At 38.4% G+C, this 22,182-nt stretch overlaps 1 protein-coding gene across 1 annotated transcript in view; it reads left to right on the top strand.

Annotated features, from left to right (window-relative positions):
- The first annotated feature begins 9,801 nt into the window (after nt 1–9,801).
- Nucleotides 9,802–22,182, top strand: part of GALNT5 (polypeptide N-acetylgalactosaminyltransferase 5) — a 51,510-nt gene continuing 39,129 nt past the window's right edge. The window contains exon 1 of the mRNA XM_063077091.1: nt 9,802–11,252. Within this exon, the coding sequence (XP_062933161.1) occupies nt 9,802–11,252 (1,451 nt within the window). The remainder of the gene's footprint in view (nt 11,253–22,182) is intronic.

Consider the following 22,182-nt stretch of genomic DNA (forward strand, 5'->3'; position numbering starts at 1 on the left):
GGTGGGAAAGGGGGATGGAGGGTAAGGGAGGAACAGATAAAGGGCCACGAAAAATGATTACGATGTATATTGTTCAATGTTCTAATTATTCTGCTTTGAGCATCACATATTTCACATGGGTATTGATATTCAATGTGGTACCCCACAGATATGTACAACCAACTATTTCAATTTTTTAAAAAGGCAAAAATTAGAAGCCAAGTATTGGTGAAAATGTGGAGAACTGAACTCTTATACACCATTGGTGAGAACATAGAGTGGTACAAGCACTTTGGAAACTACCCTGGCAATTTCTTAGACCTATAAAGAGAGGAGGTGGCATTTATGTTTGTGCTTTATGCGTATTCTGAGAGCCCGTGTCTTTAACAAAGGTCCACTCTTTCAGTAGGAAATGGCTCTGCTTTCAGTCTTCTCTCTTGACTTAGAAAAATAGCTCTCAAACAGACTAACTCCTACAATTAAAGTCTCGATTTTACTCCACGTGTGATTAGACTGATTGAAAGAAGGGCGATGAATAGGGACATTCATCTGAACATCCCTCCTTGAAAAGCTTCTATTCCATGAAAAATAAAAGACCAAAAACTTGATCTATGGCCCTTCATAAGCCAGGCCCAGTGAACAATCTGTGCCTCACTGCTTGCCAATCCACCATAAAATCTAGTCATATCATACAAATCACAACTATTCTTCCACATCATTCTCACACCTTCCTCCCTCAGTGTTTTGAGCTGGCTCCTCCCTCTGCCTAGACTGCTCTTCCTAAATTCCCTTTCTCCATCCATAAGGTAAATTTATACTCAGGCACCACTGCCAGGAAGCCTTCTCAAGGCGCCCTACCCACCCCAAATTAGTTGTTTCACTCTTACAATTTTAATTTTATTCATTCATTCATTCATTCATTCATTCATTCATTTATGTGGACTTAAAACATCAGAAATTTATTTTCTCACAGCTCTGGAGGGCTGGGGTATGAAATCTGTATCACTAGGTAAAACTCAGCACTGACGCTGGGTAGCAGCATCAGGGCTGCCCTTTCTCTGGAGGCTGTACGGGAGAATCTGTTCCTTGCCTTTTCCAGTGTCTGGTAGCTGCCGACTTTCCTGGGTTTGTGACTGTATCACTCCAAACTTCAAGGCGAGTATCACAGAATCTCTTCCTGCTTCATCTTCACATTGCTGTCCCCTCCATGGGTATGTCAAATCTCACTCTCTGTTCTCTTAAGGACACAGGTGATTGGATTTAAAGCCCACCCAGATATTCCAGGATAATCTCTCCATCTCAAGATTCTTAATCATATCTGTAAAGACTTTGTCATATCAAATCACATTCACAGGCTCCAGGGATTAGGACGTGGGTATTATCTGAGGGGCCATTTTTCAGTCTACCACAGGATGCTTAGAAAGAAAAAAAAATTATGATGATAAGGGATTTGGCAAGAGGTAATTTGATGAAGAATAATATAACTGACAGAATCACCACAACCTTTGAAAATGAGAGAGTTGATAAGAAGGAAATAAAAAGGAAGTTATAAAAAAGGAAGCGAAATATTTCATTTGTAGTCTAGGGAGGCAGACTCCATAACCCGTAGTTAAGAGCACAGACACTGGGACCCAAATGTTTGATTAAAATCTGGCTCTACCATTTACTGGCTGTGTAACTTGGGGAAAGTTATGTGTCTTCTCTGTGCCCCAGTGTCCTCATCTTTGTTATTTTTAAATATTAATATGTTTGCCCCTGCCACTAAACCAGGGAGCCTCAACATATGGTTTGTCATCCAGTTCTATCAGAATCATTCTACGCTAGTTAAAAAGCCATATTCCTGGGGCCTACACCCAACCTCACAATCTCTAAGGGGAAACATGAGAATCTGCATTTTAACAAACCTTGTCCATGAAATTCTTGATGCATAAACAAATTGAAAATAACTACACTAAACTATGGGCTTCCGCTTCTCTGTTTTCCCCGAGCTTAGCACAGAACCTAGCCTAGTATGTGGTCGGTACTCAATCAAATATTTGTTAAATATATGCATAGTTACATAATCTGCATATATTTCAAACCCAAGATGTTTAAATTTGAACTTCTCTTTTCTCTCAAACTATCATTGTTCCCCCTGCCTTTCTTGTCTGAGTTATTGAAGCCCTTATCAGAGTCACCCTAAGATATTTTCTCTCTTTTTTTGTCCCCAAATCTATAATTAACCAATATTAATAACTGCTAACTTAGGATATGAGTTGTTAGTCTTGGGCTCATTGGCAGTTTGTCCTCATCACTTTCTTTGTTCTAATAACTAGCACAGTTCTTTGTCCAAGGAAGACACTCAATTAATGTTTTAAATTTATTATTTTTTTCCTAATGAAACTAAAATATTTAAAAAATGAAAATTGGTTAGGGACTTGTAAAGCACAAGTGTTGGCTCGGCTCCACTCCTGAAAAAAAATCCATGAAACCTGAGGTCTAAGCACAATATACCGTCTTTCGAGGGTAGAGGCCTGTTTTCTTTAAATTCAGGCTTAACTGATTATGATTTATCACTAATATGGGGGACATTTCAAAAACAGATGTCTACGGGGGGAACACAGCAATTCCAATTCTCTGGGTCTTAGAGGGAAGGCCATTTCTTAGCCAGCTGTCAAATATGATACAAAGGAGACATACACCGACGCGTAAATGGCTGCCAGAAGTTGTATTCATCCATCTTCATTGGAAGAACTGGTTAAAGTAAAATAATAAAATGAAATACAAATTTCCATTTGTATTTTTACTCTATTTGTGAATTTTGTAATAGCTCCAGCCTTTCACATGATGATTTTTCAACATTTTCTCTTTTTTGTGGATTTGTTTTATGGGATGGTGTTTACCTATTGATTAAAATTTGTCTCTTCATCTCTTAAAAAAAAGAGGTAGGGGAAGGGGGAGAGAAAATTTTGGGAAAAAATGATCACATTAAAATAAGAAAAAATGGTTTTTAATATTTATTTGTTTTTCCCATTTAAATTTCCCAAATGAATAGTATCTCCATTCTATAATGTCTTGAACTAGAATCCTCATATTAAATCTAAATTGGAATTAATTCTTCTGCATGTGAATATCCAGTTTTCCAAACACCATTTATTAAAGAGATTATCCTATTTACTTTGTGTGTTCTTGGCACGTTTGTCAAAGATGAATTAACTATAAATGTGTAGATTTATTTCTGGGCTCTCTATTTTGTTCCATTGGTCTTTATTCATCTATATGTCTGTTTTCTTGGCAGTATTATAATATTTGACAACTATAGCTTTGTAGTATATTTTGAAATCAGGTAGTGTGATACGTCTAAGTTTTGTTCTTCTTTCAAGATTGCTTTGGCTACTCAAGGTCTTTTGTGGTTCTGCACAAATTTTACGATTTTTTTTCTATTTCCGTGAAAAATGCCGTTGGAATTTTGATAGGGATTACATTAAACCTGTACATCAGTTTGAGTAGTGTGGACATTTTAACAATATTAATTCTTCCAATTCATGAAAAGAGTATCTTTTCATTTCTTTGTATCTTTCAGTTTCTTTCATCAGTGTTTTATAGTTTTCAGTGTATAGATTGTTTACTTCCTTGGTTAAATTTATTCTGAAGTATTTTCTGATGCTATTGTAAATAGGATTGTTTGCTTAATTTCTCTTTAGGATAAAATCAACTCAAAATTTATTAAAGACTTAAACATAAGACCTAAAACTGTAAAACTAACTACTAGGAAAAAAATAGGAGAAAACCTTCTTGACATTGGCCTACGCAATGATTTTTTTTTATATGACCCCCAAAACACAGGCAGTAAATGCAACTATAGACAAATGAGATTGCAGCAAACTAAAAAGCTTCTGCACAGCTAAAGAAACAACAGAATGAGGAGACAAGCTATGAAATGTGAAAAACTATTTGCAATTCGTACATCTGATAAGGTGTTAATATCCAAAATATATAGCCATGTTTACTGAGCTTCTACTAATTAAAAAAGAATTCAAACAACTCAAATAACCCAATTAAAATTGAAAATAAATAACTCAATTGAAAAATGGGCAAAGGATCTGAATAGACATTTCTTAAGAAGATATATGAATGGCAATCGGGTATATTAAAAAAATGTTCAACATCACTAATCCTCAAGGAAATGCAAATTAAAACAACAATATCACCTCACACCTCACACCTGTTTGAATGGCTATGATAAATTTAAAAAAAAAAAAAGATAACAAGTGTTTGCAAGTATGTGGAGAAAAGGGAACCCTTGTACACTGTTGTTGAGACTGTAAATTAGTACTGCCATTATGGAAAAGAGTAGGGAAGTTCCTCACAAAATTAAAAATAGAATTACCATATGATCCAGCGTCACATTTCTGGATATATATTCAAAAGAAATGAAATCAGTATCTGAAAGAGATATTTGCACTCCCATGTTCCTTGCAGCATTATTCACAATAGCCTAGAGAAGAAATCAACCTAAGTGTCCATCAATGGATGAATGGATAAAGAAAATGCAGTGTGCATGTGTGTATATGGGTGTGTATAACAGAATATTATCCAGCCTCAGAAAAAAGACAATCCTGTCATTTGTAAAAACATGGAGGAACCTGGAGGAATTATACTAAGTGAAATAAGCCAGGAACAGAAAAACAAGTACTACATGATCTCATTTATATGAGGAATCTAGGGACATTAAACTCCTAGAAAAAGAGTAGAATTAGTGATTGTCAGGAGCTTGTTGGGGGGAAGTGGTGAGGGGAAATGGGAAGATGTTGGTCAAAGAGTACAAAGTTTCAGTAATGCAAGATCAATAAGTTCTGGAGAGCTAATGTACAGTATGATGACTACAGTTAATAATAATATTGTATACTTTAAACTTGCTAAGAGAGTAGATCTTAAGTGTTCTCACCACACACAAAAAGGTAACTATGTAAGGTGATAAACATGATAATTAATTTCACTGAGGTAATCATTTTATAATGTATATCAAGACATCACGTTTTACACCTTAAATACATAAAATTTTTATTTGTCAACTACAGCTCAATAAAGCTGGGAAAAAAATTACTGATACATCTATAGATGATCATTATTTTTTTTAAAATAATGATAATATATTTTCCCTTATAGATTATTCTTTATAGTTAGGGTTGATCAGTTGAGTAGATATCATAAAAGAAAACAGGTATTAGTTATTCAGAATATGCTCACTTAAACAAAGAAATATTCAAATACCCTGACAGAGTAATTCTAGATGCAAAGTCAGAAAATGGAACTAGCACTTTTAAGATCCTGTATTCCCGATGGAGAGGTTTAAGGCTAGAAATAAAACCAGTTTATTGAGCATCTACTAATGAACAAGGAGAATGATTCAAAAGTATTTGCCATGGGAGTAGAACACGGATACAGATTCCACTTATTACATGTGAGCTGTCCTGCTAAAAGTTTATGATATAGTCTGTGAAAACTAAATGTTGAGAATTAAATGAAATAATTAATGTGAAGTGGCTAGTCTAGTGGCAGATACTCAGTAAATTCTCAATAAATGCCTGCTATTAAAATGATTATCCTGATAGTAACCGAGTAGAGGTCGGGTCCTCCTACTATTATACTCATATCATAGATGAAAAAACTAAAATGTATTTTTAAATTTTTACTATACAGCTAAAGTCAGATTGATAATTGTAATGACCCCTCTAAAAGACTCTCGAAGATCATTTCAAAACTCCAGATTTTCAGACTGACATCCACTCCAGCTAAGCATATGCAAATTCTTGAGAATTTTGACCAATTAAGCTACCTGCATTTGATCATTTGGGATGACAAGCCATCCTCTCCAACTGTGAAGTACCTTAAATAACCAACCCACTTATATACTTATTTTCTGCTGGTAATATGGAAGTTAATACAACTAAAATAAAAAACAGTGTCATTTACGCATATAAAGGTTATCTGTGGGGCAATGTGTGTATTGGAAAGCTATAATTTCCTAATTTCCTTGTTTTCTATTCCTTTCTATCCATGCTTTGTCATTGGTCTAAGTATGAAACATCAAATGTGTCCAGAAAAAAGGTAAAAAAGAGGAAAGAGGTATAGTTGGTGGAGGCCACTAGAAGTTGTTACTGGGTCCCTGAAGATACAAAATGTTGAGTTTGTGCTATTTCTAATAGCCAACTTCTGCCATCCTTACAGATTCACATAAATTCACCAAGGGAAAAGACTGGGAAGAGAGTGGGAAGGGATCTTTACATGAGCTCTTTCATTTGTGACATACTTAGGAACATATGGCTAATAGTGGCCAACTCAGTACTTTAGATCAGGTCTGACTATCAGTGCATGCGCCTTCTCTCGGGGATTGGGTCAATGTTTCTTTACTCCCTTTTGTACTCTTCATGTCTCATTCTGAATTTTATGTCAACTAGGCTACGGACAAGGCTGGAGTTAAAACGTTGATTTGCTCATGGTAGAGAAGCCAAGACTCTCCTTTAATTTTCTTAACATTTCTCACTTCTGTTGCGAGTAATCTGTGTTTTGATTAGAAAGAACAAACCAGAGAAAAAGAAAGAAATCATTGTTCTTGGATCAAATGAATATGGAAGAGTAAGGCTATATTTCAAGTAGTGTTTTAAAGATGTCAGGCATAGTAAGGATGTAACAAGTGTTGACTTTTCTAAAAGGAGTTTGAGTAATTCCAGCTGCCATCTGGGGTGCAAATGTGGTTGAACAAGACTTGAATCTTGTAGAGTAAAATATTTTCAAAGCATTCTATTTTACTGTTTAAAACAATTGTAATTACAATGCAAACCATTTATCCATGATACTAAAAACAAAAACATTCTTGCTTTATTTTGGAATGTGGATCATAAATAGTTGTGCTGTTTTATGTTGATGGTGTTCTACTAAGGGGAGTTTTAAGATCATCGGGGCAGAGACAATGTCATCTACTTCATGTTTTTGGCACATAGTGAGTTCTCAGTGAACAATTGTCATTGATTGAATCCATAATAAAAGGAAATAAGAAAGGCGAGAATAAAATAAAATACTCAGATATACTTCTTTCTCCATTGCCAGAATCATATTAGTAACCAGTCTTTTATTTGATTTTTGGGAAGAGCTAGTGCATTGCCTCCCATGTATACCCCATCCTCCTATCACAGCAAAGTATTAGCAACAATATTAATGGCAATGGCTATCATTTATAGGGTACATTCAACATAACAAGAACTTTAAATCATATTCTCTAATCTTCACATTAACCTGCAAGGCAGAAAATATTTCTTCTTTTTATTGCTCAGTAACCACATAAAGTTAACTAACCTGCAAGGTCATACAGCTAGAGATGCAGTACTGTGCGATATTTAAGCACATGGACCAAGGTGTCATACAGTCATGTGTCCAAAATCCAACTCCTTCGTTCTGTACTGTAAGTTGCTTTACCTCTCTAAGCTTTCATTTTATGACTACAAAAGTAAGAATTATGATTTTATTATGATTTTATTTTTTCCATTGCATAATTATGAGGATTGAGTGAGATATTCAATGGAAAGAGCTTAGCAAAGTGCTTGAGACAGATTGGAGATACACACACACATACACACACAGGCTAACAACAGAGTTTCTGTTTCCAGTCACGACGGTTCTCAAAAACTTGTGCTTCTCCTAAGGCACTATGCTCTGTCTTCACTTCTATGCTTTTGCTATTTTATTTGGCTTTCACCATCCAAATAGTATTTCTCCATACTGGCTCACACAATACAGAGACTGAGAAGTCCTGTGATATGTTGTCTACAAGCTGGAAAACCAAAGAAGTGGGTAGCATGGCTCAGTCCAAGTCCAAAGTCTTCAGAGCCAGGGGACCCAATGTTGTAACCCTCAGTCCAAGACTGGAGGCCAGAGAAACTGAGGGGCTGCTAGTACAAGTCCTGGAGTTTAAAGGCCAGAGAACCTGAAGTTCTGATGTCCAAGGGCAAGAGAAGGGTGTCCCTGTGCCAGAAGAAAGAGAGAATTCACCTTTCCTCTGCCTTTTTGTTCTGTCTGGGCCTTCACCTAATTGGATGGCACCCATACACTTGGGTAAGGGAAGATCTTCCCCACTCAATCCACTTATCCAAATGCCAATCTCTTCCAGAGACACCCTCATAGACATTCCTAGAAATAATGCTTTACTTGCTGTCTGGGCATCCCTTAACCCAATCAAGTTGACACCTAAAATTAACCAACACATGGGCAATATTTGAAAATTAAAAACTTGATGTTGCGGCATTTCACTCTAGACCAGTGTTTCTCAATTTTGGCTGCATATTAGAGAGATCTGGTAAGCTTTTTAAAAACATAATAACAGACCAGTCATCATCTCTGCCTCCTTCTCCATCAATTAATCATGGTTTAATGGGACTTATTCATCCTAGTGATTCCAGTGTAAAGTCTGTGTGGGAACCACAGTTCTATAAGTCTACCAGCATCACTCGAAATCTGGACCAAGTCCTGGCACAATCCTCAAACTGTTTATTTCTGGTCCATGATGAAATAAGTACTGAAACTGAGAGTAAGTATGTCTTAATCCATTTGGGCTGCTATAACAAAATACCATAGACTGAGTGGCTTACAAAAAACAGAAATTTATTCTCACAGGTCTGGGGCTGGGAATTCCAAGACCAACACACTGGTAGATTCTGTGTCTGGTAAAGGCCCATTTCCTAGTTTATAGATGGCACCTTCTCACTGTGTCCCCACTTCATGGAAGGGGCAAGGCAGCTCTCTGGGACTTCTTTTACAAGGGCACTAATCACATTCATGAGGTTCCACCTTCATAATCTAATCACCTTCGAATGCTCCACCTCCCAATTACATCACATTTGTGATTGGGTTTCAACATATAAATTTGGGGGGTGGGGAGACACAAACATTCAGAACATAACAAAGTGTTTAGAAACTTTTATAGCAATATTACAAATTAAGTTTATGTCTATTGAATCTAACAATAAAAACAGATAGACTCATGGAAAAAAAGTAGTTGACTTACAAAGAAATATTTTGATACCGCCCTCAAGAAAAACTTCTGAATAACTAAACATCCACTTCTGGTCACGAGGATATTCCAGGCCCCTTCCTTAAGCTGTTATCTCTTAGAGCCGACACATTGAAGTCAGTGACTACTTGCTCAGTGTGAACACTTGGAGCACCTGGTTACAACAGGGTTAATGAGCAAGAGTTAGGTAGGTGGGGTTACAAACCAGGAACACATGCCCTCCAAGTTAGATAGCTTTTTTTCTGTTTAATTGCCCTTAACACATACACTCTCACATAACACGGAAGGTGAGAGCTGAATGAAGTTTTCTGGGTAATGGCTTGAAATGTTTTCCTTATGAGAAGTGGTGTTAAGTTACAGCGTTCAGACCGACCAAGAACTGGGAGGAGAGAAGCAGCAGCCCCAACGTCCCCGACCTTGTCTTGGGCTTGTAGGAGGGTGGACAAGGGCTCCCGGAGACAAGTGAGATGTTGAACTGTCCAGTGGCTGGAATCGACTGCTCCTGGAGTGAACTAAGGTCGGTGTTTACCAAGGTTTACCCAGGGCCAGATGAGCAGGCACAGATGCTCTGCTGTGAAATGCCACGCAGGCAGAGACTGACAAGCAGTAGGAGCTGAGCTTTCCCCTTGGACTGCTGTTTCCTGCTGTGTTCAGGGGAGGGGGGCACGTTCTGGCAACTCTGCTGCTGCTGCTGCTGCTGCTGCATTTCAGCTCTCTCTCCACTCAAGGTAAGCAGGCTCAAAGGGAGGGCAGGCTGCAAGAGAAACCTTTGTACCATGAACAAGATCCGAAAGTTTTTCCGAGGAAGTGGGCGAGTCTTAGCATTTATATTTGTAGCTTCTGTCATCTGGCTGCTCTTTGACATGGCAGCTCTCCGCCTCTCATTCAGTGAGATCAACACTCGGATCTTCAAGGAAGACATCGTGAGGAGGGAGAAGATAGGATTCAGGGTGCAGCCAGACCAAATGAAGATCCTTTACAACAGCATGAAAGAGATGAAGCCTCCACTGAGGGGACATGGGAAGAGGACATGGGGCAAAGAGAACTTTAGAAAGACTGAGGAGAGTGTGCTCAAGGTTGAGGATGAGTTAGACCAAAACCAGAGGGAAAGAAAAATGCAGAACGCCCCAGCAAAGGGCAAGGTTGTGCCTTTGTGGCATCCTGCACATCTGCAGACCCTCCCCGTGACTCCCACCAAGCAGAAGACAGAAGACAGAGACATTAAACCTGAAGTCTCTTCTCGCCGGGTGACACCAAGGCAAACACCAGCTCAGGAGGCTCAGAAAACCCCGTTCGTAGCAGCAAGAGGAACTCCATTGGTCAAAATATCAGTACATACAGGACCTGCCAGTATAAAACAGCAGGCCCTGAAGAGTCATAGTCTCAGCAGTGACACATCAAAACAAGCAGCTGAAAGGGACCAGAATGTGACAATCAGTCTTAGTACTGACAGATCAAAGCAGCAATCACAGGCAATAGCAAATGAAAGGACATACCCTGCCAACCCACCACTGCCAAAGTCTGGGGAAGCCATAGCCTTAAAAAAACCTGAGTCTCAGAGCAAAGAACTAAATGCAAATGAACACCAAGCCAATAAGGGTCTTCCTTTTTCCACGTTTATTGCCTCTTCAAATCGCTTGAAGAAGCAATCGATTAGTGAGACACGGTTAGAAGGCTTGCCAAAGGATGATGAAGCTAAAGTGCCTCATGAGAAGAAATTCAATTTCTCTGAAAGCCATGTGGTGATTGTAACCAAGGAAGAGCTAAAGACAGACACCCGAGAGGTCCCCAATTCTAAAACCAAAACTGTATTTCCTGAAGTATTGGGTGAAAGTGAAGGTAAACATATTTCCAGGCATGGAAGTAAAACATCTTTCTCTTCACCTGCTCTGCAGAGAGCAACAGAGTCTCACACCAACCAAGCTTTAGCTGTGGGGCTAAAGCCAGCAAGAATCAACTTCACTGCCAGGGCCCAGCCTACAGAACGCAACCAAAGTCATAGAAAAGTCCTTTTACCTGAACACCATGGAATGCACCATGTGTTAAGAATTGATGTGACACTTTCTCCAAGGGATCCCAAAGCCCCAGGTCAGCTTGGACGTCCTATAGTTGTTCCCCCTGAAAAGGAGAAGGAGGCAAACAGAAGATGGAAAGAAGGAAACTTCAATGTCTACCTTAGCGATTTGATCCCAGTGGACAGAGCCATTGAAGACACAAGACCTGCTGGGTAAGATCCATTTCTCTTCTTTTTCCTCAGTTCCAAATGTTTTGGCTCTTATGTAGAGAGGATTTATTTCTATGTAATTTTGTGTGGTTTTTGGTTACCTAGAGAATTAAAGCAACGTTAATCATTAGATACCATCTAAATATTCTACCGTCTACACAGAAAAATTCTGATGTCAGCATATGCACTGTGTTCTCTTTCCATACTTATTTCTCTGAGACTTTGTCCTGATCCCTCTTAGATCATGTTTCATTTCTGTTCCTCTGGTGAACGTGATTCATAATAAAGAATATACGAAAATTAGAGCTTAAAGTGTAATTACATTATAACAGTGACAATGAAGTAAATTCCCAATTTTGTAGCTTTTTAGCATTAGCAAGTTTGTTGGGAATATATTTGAGAAAAGAGTGCAGAGAAGGGGTCTTCTAGGCCTTCTTGCAATCATATTTTAACCAGCATGATTCTGCCTAACAGTAAGTAATGATAACTATAATAGCAGGGGAAGAAGTGACTTTCTCCCTAAAATTCAATATCCTTTGTAAGTGGGGTTTGTAGACATTTCCAGAGTTCAGTTTTGCAGGAATAATAACGTTTGAAAAAGTAAATCAGTCAATAATAGCAACCACCTGCAGAAGATACAAGAGCATAATAATAATTACTCAAATGTGTAGAGTTTTGCCATTTACGAAGAGCCTGCATACACATTCATGAACTTCGTAAGAGCCCTAAAGAGAGATAGTAGGTGTTATGGTTCAGATTAACAGGTGAGAATGCACAGAAATTATGTCACTTTGCCAAGTCTGTCCAATGAGCCTTCATGAAGCAGTTCTTCAAAAAATTTAATTTCTGTAACTGCATCACCAAAAGGGAGATCAAATCACAGATATTTGATCTGACTCAAATAAAGTTGGGTTTCAGGCTCTTTTTGGCCCACTCATAAGTGAGGGTACTTTGTAGCCATATGTTCACTATCCATTAATTGATAATACACTCCAAGTATTCCTTGATGTTCAATTCCCTGAGCCAAACAATGTTTGCCTGGAAGCTGGAATTAGGGAATGTCAACATTGAGACTTAGCATATGTCATATGTAAACAATGGCCTTCTTTGGCCTCTGTAGAGAATTCTTCTTTGTGATCTAAGTAGGCAGGGTTACATTTTAGTCGGTGTAACTAGGAGGAAGGCAGATACAGAAAAATCTTTTTTCATGTTAGTAGGAGGAGCCTCTTCATTGTGATGTCAGCAACAATGAGGCCACTTTCAATCTCAGCCATTGGTGAATGGCTATCAGCCATGCCCTAACTGCCTGCTTAGGCAGAACACTGTGTCATTCATGTTCCTCACCCTTGAGGAGAACATGAAAGTACTCAAAGATGAGGAAACTGAGGCCCTGGGAAGTTAAATTGTCTGTGATCATGGAGCTACTAGTAGTAAAGAAATGATTAAAATCTGTGCTCAAAATTATACTGTGCTATGTCCCATCTCTTTCTAATTACCCCCAAAAAGGATTCTAAAGATTACGTTGGACCAGCCCCAATCTGAAATCCCATATATCACAGGGTCACGTATGCCAGCTCCGAACACAAAATGTGGGGGAATGGAGAAGTTGTTAAAGCAGCATCATTTTAGCATGCTCTTGGTGGCCAGGCTATGGAGTCTGGGGAATAATCGGACACAGCACAGAAGCACAGGCTACAGTTCAAAAAATAGAGAAAGGACAAGTGTGTGAGGGCCAAAGGCAAGTAATAATGATGTTATCATCAATGTAATTTTACTGAAGATTCAATGGTTCCCAGTGCTTGTTAGTTTCCATAATTTGGCCTGTGGAAGTTAAGCATTGCAGCCTGGGAAAGTTGCAGTCAGGCTCTGTCTTCTGAAGGAGGCTGTCTCAACTGCCAGAGAAACTGACACGTGTGTCTGAGACATGAGTAAGACAGCATGTGGCCAGGCCCCCTCCCTCTTATCACACAACCCACCTTAGCCAAATAAAGGCGTGCTCTCGCAAGCTGCCTGGCTACGGCTCTGCTCTACCAACCAGCTGAAGGAGACAGTATAGCCCCCAGGGATCCTATGTCTGGGACCCCCAAAGTATTTACAGCCCCTTGGTGCCACTCTTCCTTGAAAGAGGATAAATCATTTTGAAAAAGGATAAATCATTTTAAATCATTTTTTCTTTTACCAAAACACTCTGACTATAAATACATGCAAATTATGCATTTATATGGATAAAGTTTGGAAGAAAATACAAATAAAAAAAACTTGATTCATTGGGTTGGCAAGATTTGGAGTAAAATTTCTTTTTTTTAACTTTGACTTTATTTTCAGCCTTGTTCAAAAAGTATTTGAAATGGCTTACAAAAATACATGCAATAAGATTTTTTTAAGGTAATAAATCTTGACATTCATGATAAGGGGAAGATTGTTATAAAATATAATAAGAAAGTGGGGGAGATGTATAAGAACACAAGAGGGCTGGCCATAAAATTAGCTATAGTTGCAGCCTACCACAACCTTTAATTTCAAGAGTTTGGGGACATATCTCCCTTAGCGCTCTTTGCATTGCCAAAAAATCCACCATTATAGATTAATTAACACAGTAAATAGCATATTATAACTATCATTAAATATAGATTGAACAGAAAAAAAAGATAAAAACCATAGATTTGCTATATTCATTTAAATTCGATTCCCCTCAGTAGAGATAACTAGTTACTAGTTAATATCTTCTTAAGGATGAATTAACTGATATGCTAGGATGAGGTTAGCATTCAGAAGTAGAACAGACAGGCAGGACTCCCAGAACAGCTTCCCCTACTCTAGTTCTAAAATCAGACTCTTTTTTTTTTTTTTTTTTTTTTTTTTTTTTGCTCTTCCCTCCTTTCCCTCTTAATGGTCCCAAAGAACCATTTCTAAGATGCTGGGATGCTGTCTCACAGCCTTTTCCAAAAGCATAAGAACTCCTGTCTGTCATCAGCATTACTCACACTGTCCTTTCTAGCATTACCTGTGTTTCTCTCCCTTGCTGTGTAGCTCCAGCACTCTGCCCATGACATTTTCTCCAAGGGGGGCTCTCAGCATAGAGAAATCTAGTCTCATGACCCTTTCCCACACGTTATTGTCATTACCACCCATGTTTTCCTTAATGAGTCCCTTTTCACAGCCTCCCTCCCTCCTCGCCTTGCATGGACTCACTGTTTTCTCTTCACATCCTAAGAGAACATTGCTCAAAGTGCAACTATAGAGTACCTCCACCTGGACCATGACATGGCTGTGACCTCTAAATTCCAGTGACCCATAATGTATGCAGCCCTCCTTGTTACTGAAATACTCTCTGTGGTGTGCTCTTCACTAACTGGACCCTTGGGCATCTGTTTTGCCTTCTTAGTAAAACTGTAGGCTTCTGAAAGAAACCGTCCTAAATTTTATTTTGTACTCCCTTAGCAGTAAGCACGGTGCTGTGCCTTCAAAAGGTACAGGTTTACACAATATGGATTTAAAAGTTATGTTTCTTTGAAGTAATTTTTGAAAACTGATACTACTTTAAAAAATAAATGAGAGGTAGCAATTCAAATGAAGCTTGCAATAGTTTTTTAAATAAATTAATAATGACTTTCTAATTTTTTATTTTGAATATTTGGGATATATTGGCATATATATTCTTAGCATATATATCTAGTTTAAGGTAAATATATCCTAACACTATGATCTATTTATTAATTCGTGTGTATTTGTTAGTTCATATTTTTGTTGTTTTGGTTCTTAATTTTGATGTCTAGAGTTTCAAAGGAGAAAAATCTCCTTTCTTTTTCGGCCTATAAAATATAAAATGCTTTTTTAGCAGTCATTTTAAAGTTCGATATTTAATCTTTTTTTACATAAAAAGTCTTTGTAGTTCTCACTCTTATTATTGAAGTTTGTTTTCCTCAGCAATAATCAATGCACACAGGTTTTGCTGAAACATGGTTTTATCTACTAAAAATGCAGGGCAATTTTACTTGCAAAAGTCTGTCTTTTGGCCTGCAGCTATCGTTAAGATGGAACTCCAAAAATGAATTCATTTTAAGAGTGCACTTCCTGAATCTGAATTTAGAGGAAAATGACTCAAAGGAATGTTTGCTGCCAGCATTTAGTTTCTCAAGTACAATAAGAATTATGGCATGCTGGTCTACCACTGCTGTGTCGTCATAACGTTACTGGGTCACTTAATTTAAAGCTTTGCTCTTCCTGCCAAGCTCTGGCAAGCCCCTTGATGAAGCAATTAAAATGTGTCTTTATTCCCTTAGTCTAGAGCTGGAACTGTGAACCAATAATTTGATTTCTTCCTGCACAGTTAAAGAGAGTTTTCTTTTCGTATATATAAAAAGCAAAAGATAGTGCTGTACATATGCCACAAACCAGTCTAAATTACTGAGGGGAAAGGAAAACCTTCTAGAACTTTAATTTTGACCCTAGTAGGGGCACAAACCATAACTAATGAGTTACTGGAGGAGGAAGAGAAAGTGGAGGAAGAGAAGCTAAGAGAGAGAAAATAAACTCACAACGTATCCTCCCAAACTTGGAGCTTCAAAAAGTTTATCAGGCTGAGGGAAAAGAGGAACAGTAAAGTTACATGAAATTCAAAGTTTTTACTTTTACATGAGATGAATCTTTTAATGGATGAAATGAGAGTGCATTTGTGATTAATAGTGATTGAAGAACATTATCTAAAATTGCCTGGAGAAGCTATGAGATCCCCCTATGAAACCAATCATGAGCAGGAAAGAAAAATTTCACAAGACAGATTCTAAAAGGTTATTAACTGTTTTCACTTGCACAGGAGAAGGCAACGCAGTGGTGCCTTTGGAATGGTGTGTGTGTTCACATGTGTGCATACCTGTGCATTTGTGAGAGTGTGTGTGTTTGTGTGTCAGGCCACAGTGCTCTTATTTCGCTGAAGAGTCCTGTAGGAGAGCAGAAAACAGAAGGGAAATTTCGTCTAACAGGTGCAGGCTAGACAGTAACATTACAAAGGTTAAATATGGCTAAGAGAAAATTATTGAGCTTTTGTATACTTTTATTTATCACACTCTCCCCATAACTAGGGGAATAACAAAGAGAAAGATGATCAGAGAGGAATGTAAAACACATTTCTGCTACTAACGCAAAGAGAAGAAAACAGTTAAACAGTGCCTAATTATAATGTAAAACTGAGAAATGTTAAAGCAAATCAGTTACTTTTCCTCGTAAATACTGTCAAAGACACAGAAATACTCCTGAGAGAGAGTAATTAGTAAATGTAGGAATCAGAACCTGTTTACACTGCTTTTTCACACATATAACCCAGGACCCTATTTAACCATCAGCCTAATTTTATCAAATTCTTGCTGCAATATTGCCGTAGGTACTATTGCCCCAGAAAATAACTTCTGTTGGGCTTTTCTGGCTGACCCATTCTGAACAGAGACTCTCAAATGAGGTGAACAACTATTTTTGCTCAAGGGTCAGAAAATTCAGGGAAAATAGCAACGTTTAGAAACTCTGTTGTGTTGTTTGCTTTCAAAACGAAAAAAGCTTTTTAAAGTCCCCTGTAAAAAAATCTATATTATTCCAAACACAAGTGCCTTCCAAATTATCCCTGCTTCTAAAATGTGGGTATATGGGCATGTGGGAGAAGTAGCAATATGGAAAAACTAAGTATTTACAAAGGCCTCTTCACATGCATTTGTGAGACTGTATGTGTTTGTGTGTCAGGCCACAGTGCTCTTATTTCGCTGAAGAGTCCTGTAGGAGAGCAGAAAACAGAAGGGAAAATTCGTCTAACAGGTGCAGGCTAGACAGTAACATTACAAAGGTTAAATAAGAAACAATTCCTCATACATACTATTATCATCCCAGTTTTACCTATAGAGAAACTGAGACTTACAGAGGAATCTGTTTCAGATTGTGGCAGATAATTCAGACTGCAGCAGCTGATTTCATTCCATGTGATATTTGCTTATTTCCTCTCTAGAGCCGGCACACCACGCCCAGGCAGCTGGAACCTTTCATTCTTCATGTAGGTCATTTCATTTGATCCTTATGACAGCCAAGCCAGGTTGACAATGTGTTATACCTCCTTATCAACAGATGAAGGAAAAAACATGGGGAAAGGTAAAAGAAACTGCCTGAGGGCACACAGCTCACAAGTGGCAGGGTTGGGACCCAACCCTTAGTCTTCTGATTCTTCCTCACTGAGTGATACGTGTAATTCTGCTGCACCAGGTTGGTTCTCTCCCCAGATCCAGCTACCTCCCATCACAGAGGCCATCATCATCTCCACCTCTCCTTGGCTTGCCAAGGCTCTCTGCATAAAGGAAAATTCCACCCTCTTAACACTGACATAGTTGAATTAAGTTTCTAATATGTGGAACTTTGGGAGACACATTGAACCCATATCTCTAGAACTTCCAGTATGAAGTTGAGTAGGAATGGTGAGAAGGGGCCTTCTTGTCTTGTTCCTCATCTTAGCAGGAAAGCATCTAGTTTTTCACTATTATATATGATGTTAGCTGGAGGTTTTTTGTAGATGTTCTTTACCAAGCTGAAGAAGTTCCCCTCTATTCCTGGTTTGTTTAGAATTTTTATCATTATCATGAATGGTTTGGATTTTGTCTAATGCTTTTTCTGTCTGTTAATATGATCATATGCTCATATAAGAAGAAAACTTTAATACACACCTAAAGTTATAAAAGTAGGTTAAATAAATGGAAAGACATTCCTTGTTCTTGCAAAGTACAAGTGAACATCATAAAGATGTCATTTCTCTAAATCTGTAAATTTAAAGCAATCCTAATAAATATACCAACATGTTTTTTACAGAAAAAAAAAAGGAAAAAGAAAATCCATCCCTTGCTGAGTCTCATAAGGAAAAAAAAAGTGCTTATTTATATTCCGGGCAGTGGTGTATGTGTGTGTGTGTGTGTATTTTTGCATGTATGCAGATTTTGTGTGTGTGTATTTTTATTCTAACTTATTCTCATAGCAACACTATGAACAAAAAAAAATCTTTCAAATGTTTTACAGATGAGAAAAATGAGGCTATAAAAGAACAAATGATATATCTGCTGTCCCATCAAGCAAATAGCAAATTTGGGATTCAAAAGAAAATTTCCCAACTTCATGTCCTAGTGCTCTTTCCACAGGCTACAGCTCCTCCTTCCTTCGTTTCCTTATAATCATAGGACTTTGGCAGAAATCAAACTCCTCTCTTCCTTATACGTAATTCAGAGGTGCATGAGGGAAATTAGTTTTGTATAACATGCACCTAATAAGAGAGAGAATTTATAGGAAATCCTTTTCTACAGCACTAAGCAAAGGTGATTCTTTAAAACTGCCCCACAACCACAGCCCAGCAGTGAACAAATATCCCTGGGCTGCTACCACGCAGTATAGCATCCAAGCATGGTGCCTGCCTTCAAAGCAAGGCAAGCAAAATGTTCTGCAGAAGCACAGCATGTGACTGGAGGAAAGAAGGGAAAGGCCAGACCCGGCCCGGGAAAGGGCAGCAAAATTTGAGCTGCAACCTGAAAGTGGAGAGAGTTACAGAAGTGGGGAAAGGGGGCAAACAGAATGATCCATTGAGAAACTGAGGGAAATCTCACATGGGTGGAGGAGAGTGAAGAGGATGTAAATGAGGCCATAGATGTAAGGAGAGTCCAGATCTCTCAGGACCCTCTTAAGGTTCTTCTAAGAGCCAGTGGTAAAATGTCAAAAGACTTAAAGCCATAGAAAGAACAATTTAATTTGCCTTTTCTCAGGGCTCTTATGACCCAGAGAAAAACATTTATGGGTAAATGTGGCTAAAATTGCATAAAAAATCACAGAATGTTAATACTAGGTGAAGATTCAAAAGTGATCTAATCTAGTCCCTTATGTTACAGAGGAGTCTAAGGAGGAAGTGACTTGCCCAAGGTCATACACAGCAGGAGAGACAGAACTACTGTGAAGGTCCCAACGTCCACCCAGTGCTATTTCTGCCACATCACACACCTCTTGCACTTTTCCCTGCCCTCCCAATGTCACTCTGACAGCTGCCTGCTCAAAATAGACGATCGAAAAAGTAGGGAATGTTGATGCTAGTGGTTTATATTTCTAAGCCTGAGTCCAGTCGCTTTGACGGATATGTGGTTACTTCAGCAATCACAGCTTCAGTTGGCTAAGGCTTCTGCCGTAGAGGTGATGAGTATGACAAATTTTCTAAATTAGTAGCCATGTGATTCTGACTAAATGTCAGGGATAGTCTCACCTAGAAAGAACAAAACATAAAAGTAAAATTTTTATGTCACCATACCCTCTTATCAGTGAGAGGAAAAGAAACCCCAGTAATTCTAAGGTCTTAGAGAAAAGAATGTAAGTTCCAGGCAGAGCTCCTCAACTAGATGCTCGATTCTCCTCTCGATGCGCCTGAAGATATCAGAGCTTGGGGAGCGAAGGCCCCTGAAGGCTCACATCAAGGCAGTAGTTGAAGTGCAAATAGAAGCTGAGAAAACATTCTCCTCAACCTTGTGTTCAAACCTGTGAAGACTGAGACTTGACCCAGATAGTACACTTTGACGGTATTGGAATAAAATGAAAAATTCATAAAATTGAAAGAATGTTATCACTCCCTCAATCTTTTTATTTAAAACCTTTGTTTGATAGGCTACATTTAAATCAGGTTTGTGGCTGAGAATTCAGCACACAGAAGCCAAGGGAGTGAAACACATCACTTTCTGAGTCTCTTGATAAATGACTGAGCACTTGATAGATTCAGATAAAAGGACTGCCTAGGAAAAGGGCAGTGTACCCAGTCAAAATATGTGTGTATGCATTGGTTTCCACTTGGGTGTTTTATCACGAAGCTTGCAAAGTATTTTTATATCTGTTATATCATCAAATTTTCACAGCCATTCTGTGACAAAGGCATTGTAATCTTCATCCTAAAAGTGAGGAAACTGAGGTTCTGTAAGGTTAAGTGACTTGTCCATGGTCATGGAGCCAATGAGTGCCATAATGGACTCCAGAAACTTAGTCTTGCATCATCTTTGTCAAGTCCAGAGCCTTTTTCTCCTATCACAGTAGTGTATCAGCTATGTGCAGGAGGGTGAAATTCCCCACGTTAGAGCCCCCATTTGTTTGTAGTACTTGAATTGGCTACAGTAACGTAAGCCTAGACTTCCCCCAAACAAAACAGACTGCATTAATTTTTAAGTATAGCATGGGGCTTAAAAACTCCAAATACCTTACTTGTGCAATGAATGGCCATATACAATAAAAATATGACTTAACGTCAAAAAAGCTTACAAACCCAGAAATGTCTTGCATTTAAATTAGACTTGAATTTAGCTGCAATTCCTCTCCTCACAAGAAAGCAGAAATCAGGTTTCCAATGGGAAAACTGGAATAAAGGAAATTTTCTCAATTGGGTCAGTGTAGGTTAACTTGAAATGGTTTTTATAACCTATGGAAACTAGAGGACTGTCAGTATGTGATATTGGTGCAAGAGCTAATAATGCTGAAAGCCTTACGAACTGGTTTGACCCACTGTGCCTTTGAACAAACCAAGCATGTTGGTTTTGCTAGACCCCTGGAAACATGTTTGATCTGTTCAGTAATGTAGGATCAGGCTCAAAAATAGATGTTAGAGTGGCCTCACATCTCAGCACCCAAACCAAGGTACTCTCTGAGACTTTGTGTTTGAAACTTCTGGCATCTCCTTCTGTGCCAGAGGTTTTAAATACAAAGTTTCAGAGTGTGCCATTTAAAACTGCCTTTTACCAGGTATTAATATGATCTCTACCATATAATCTTCCATAGGGTCCTCTTAAACACGTGATTCCTTAAACACATTCAAAATATATGCTTGTCAGGGCTTGGCAGGTGTACTACTCATTTGTTGGGATATTAGCATCTAGTGGAATCCTTCATGATCTACCTATGTGGGTTTCTACTGGTAAAATTAAGGCACCATGACACATTGTGGGGAATGGAAGATTAGATTTCTGATGATTGCAGGTGCCTTCCCCAAATCTCTGAGAGCTCTCCCAGCCTCCAATATCAGACTGCCTAGCTTTACAACACTTTTGGAACTTCTTTCTAAAACAGACCAAAAATCTACTGATTTATAATAAAAGAAGAAGAGTCTGTACAAGTCTGAGTAGTTAACTCTTCCCAAATTGTTTCCGTTTGTCACTGGGTATTTTTAAAGCCAACCAAATTTTAAACATAAAGCAACTCTCAGGACATCACAGCTAGGCTTTTTGGTTCATGTAGAATTTGCGCAACTGACCCTTGCTTTTTGGAAATGATTTATTTTTTTCTGCACCAAATGTTGTGATGAATATTTATTTTGAAGTGTGCATTACCCATTCATTTACATTATACTTGTAAAATTATAGATGATGAAGTCACAAGAAGTCCCGGTTGTCTTCTGTACTCTCCCTTTCACTAAGGCCGTTAAACTCCTTTTAGCTTTACTTCCTCTTTCCCCAACCCAAAGTCTATGATGGGACATTTAACCAATTTACACCAGTCCCCTCAAAATCCTCTACCACTTTTCTCTTTACCACATTTGTTTGGGTGACCCCTAGACTTGGATTCATCTAACAATTTTCTTTATCTCCTCCTACACCCATGCTGCCAGGCACTGGTGGAGCAAATCACACCTTGTCTTTTGACAAAATTTTGGCATCTCCTACTTCAGGCGAGTGCTCAGTGCTCTGCAGAAATTCTTTTATGTGTGGCTGGCGAGCACTCTGTCCCATTGCCCACAGAGTCTGTCCCAAGTATTCTTCATTCTCCTCAAACCTCTTACCTCCATTAGTAGATAACCTTCCTCCAGCATGAACTACAAGTTTTTTCAGCTTCTCATCCCATATGCATATACTTACCTCTACACACTGCCACCTTTTCTTCTTCCTGTCTCAAAAGGAAATAT

The sequence above is a fragment of the Cynocephalus volans genome, chromosome 1 (genome assembly GCF_027409185.1).
Source record: "Cynocephalus volans isolate mCynVol1 chromosome 1, mCynVol1.pri, whole genome shotgun sequence".
NCBI lineage: Eukaryota > Metazoa > Chordata > Mammalia > Dermoptera > Cynocephalidae > Cynocephalus > Cynocephalus volans.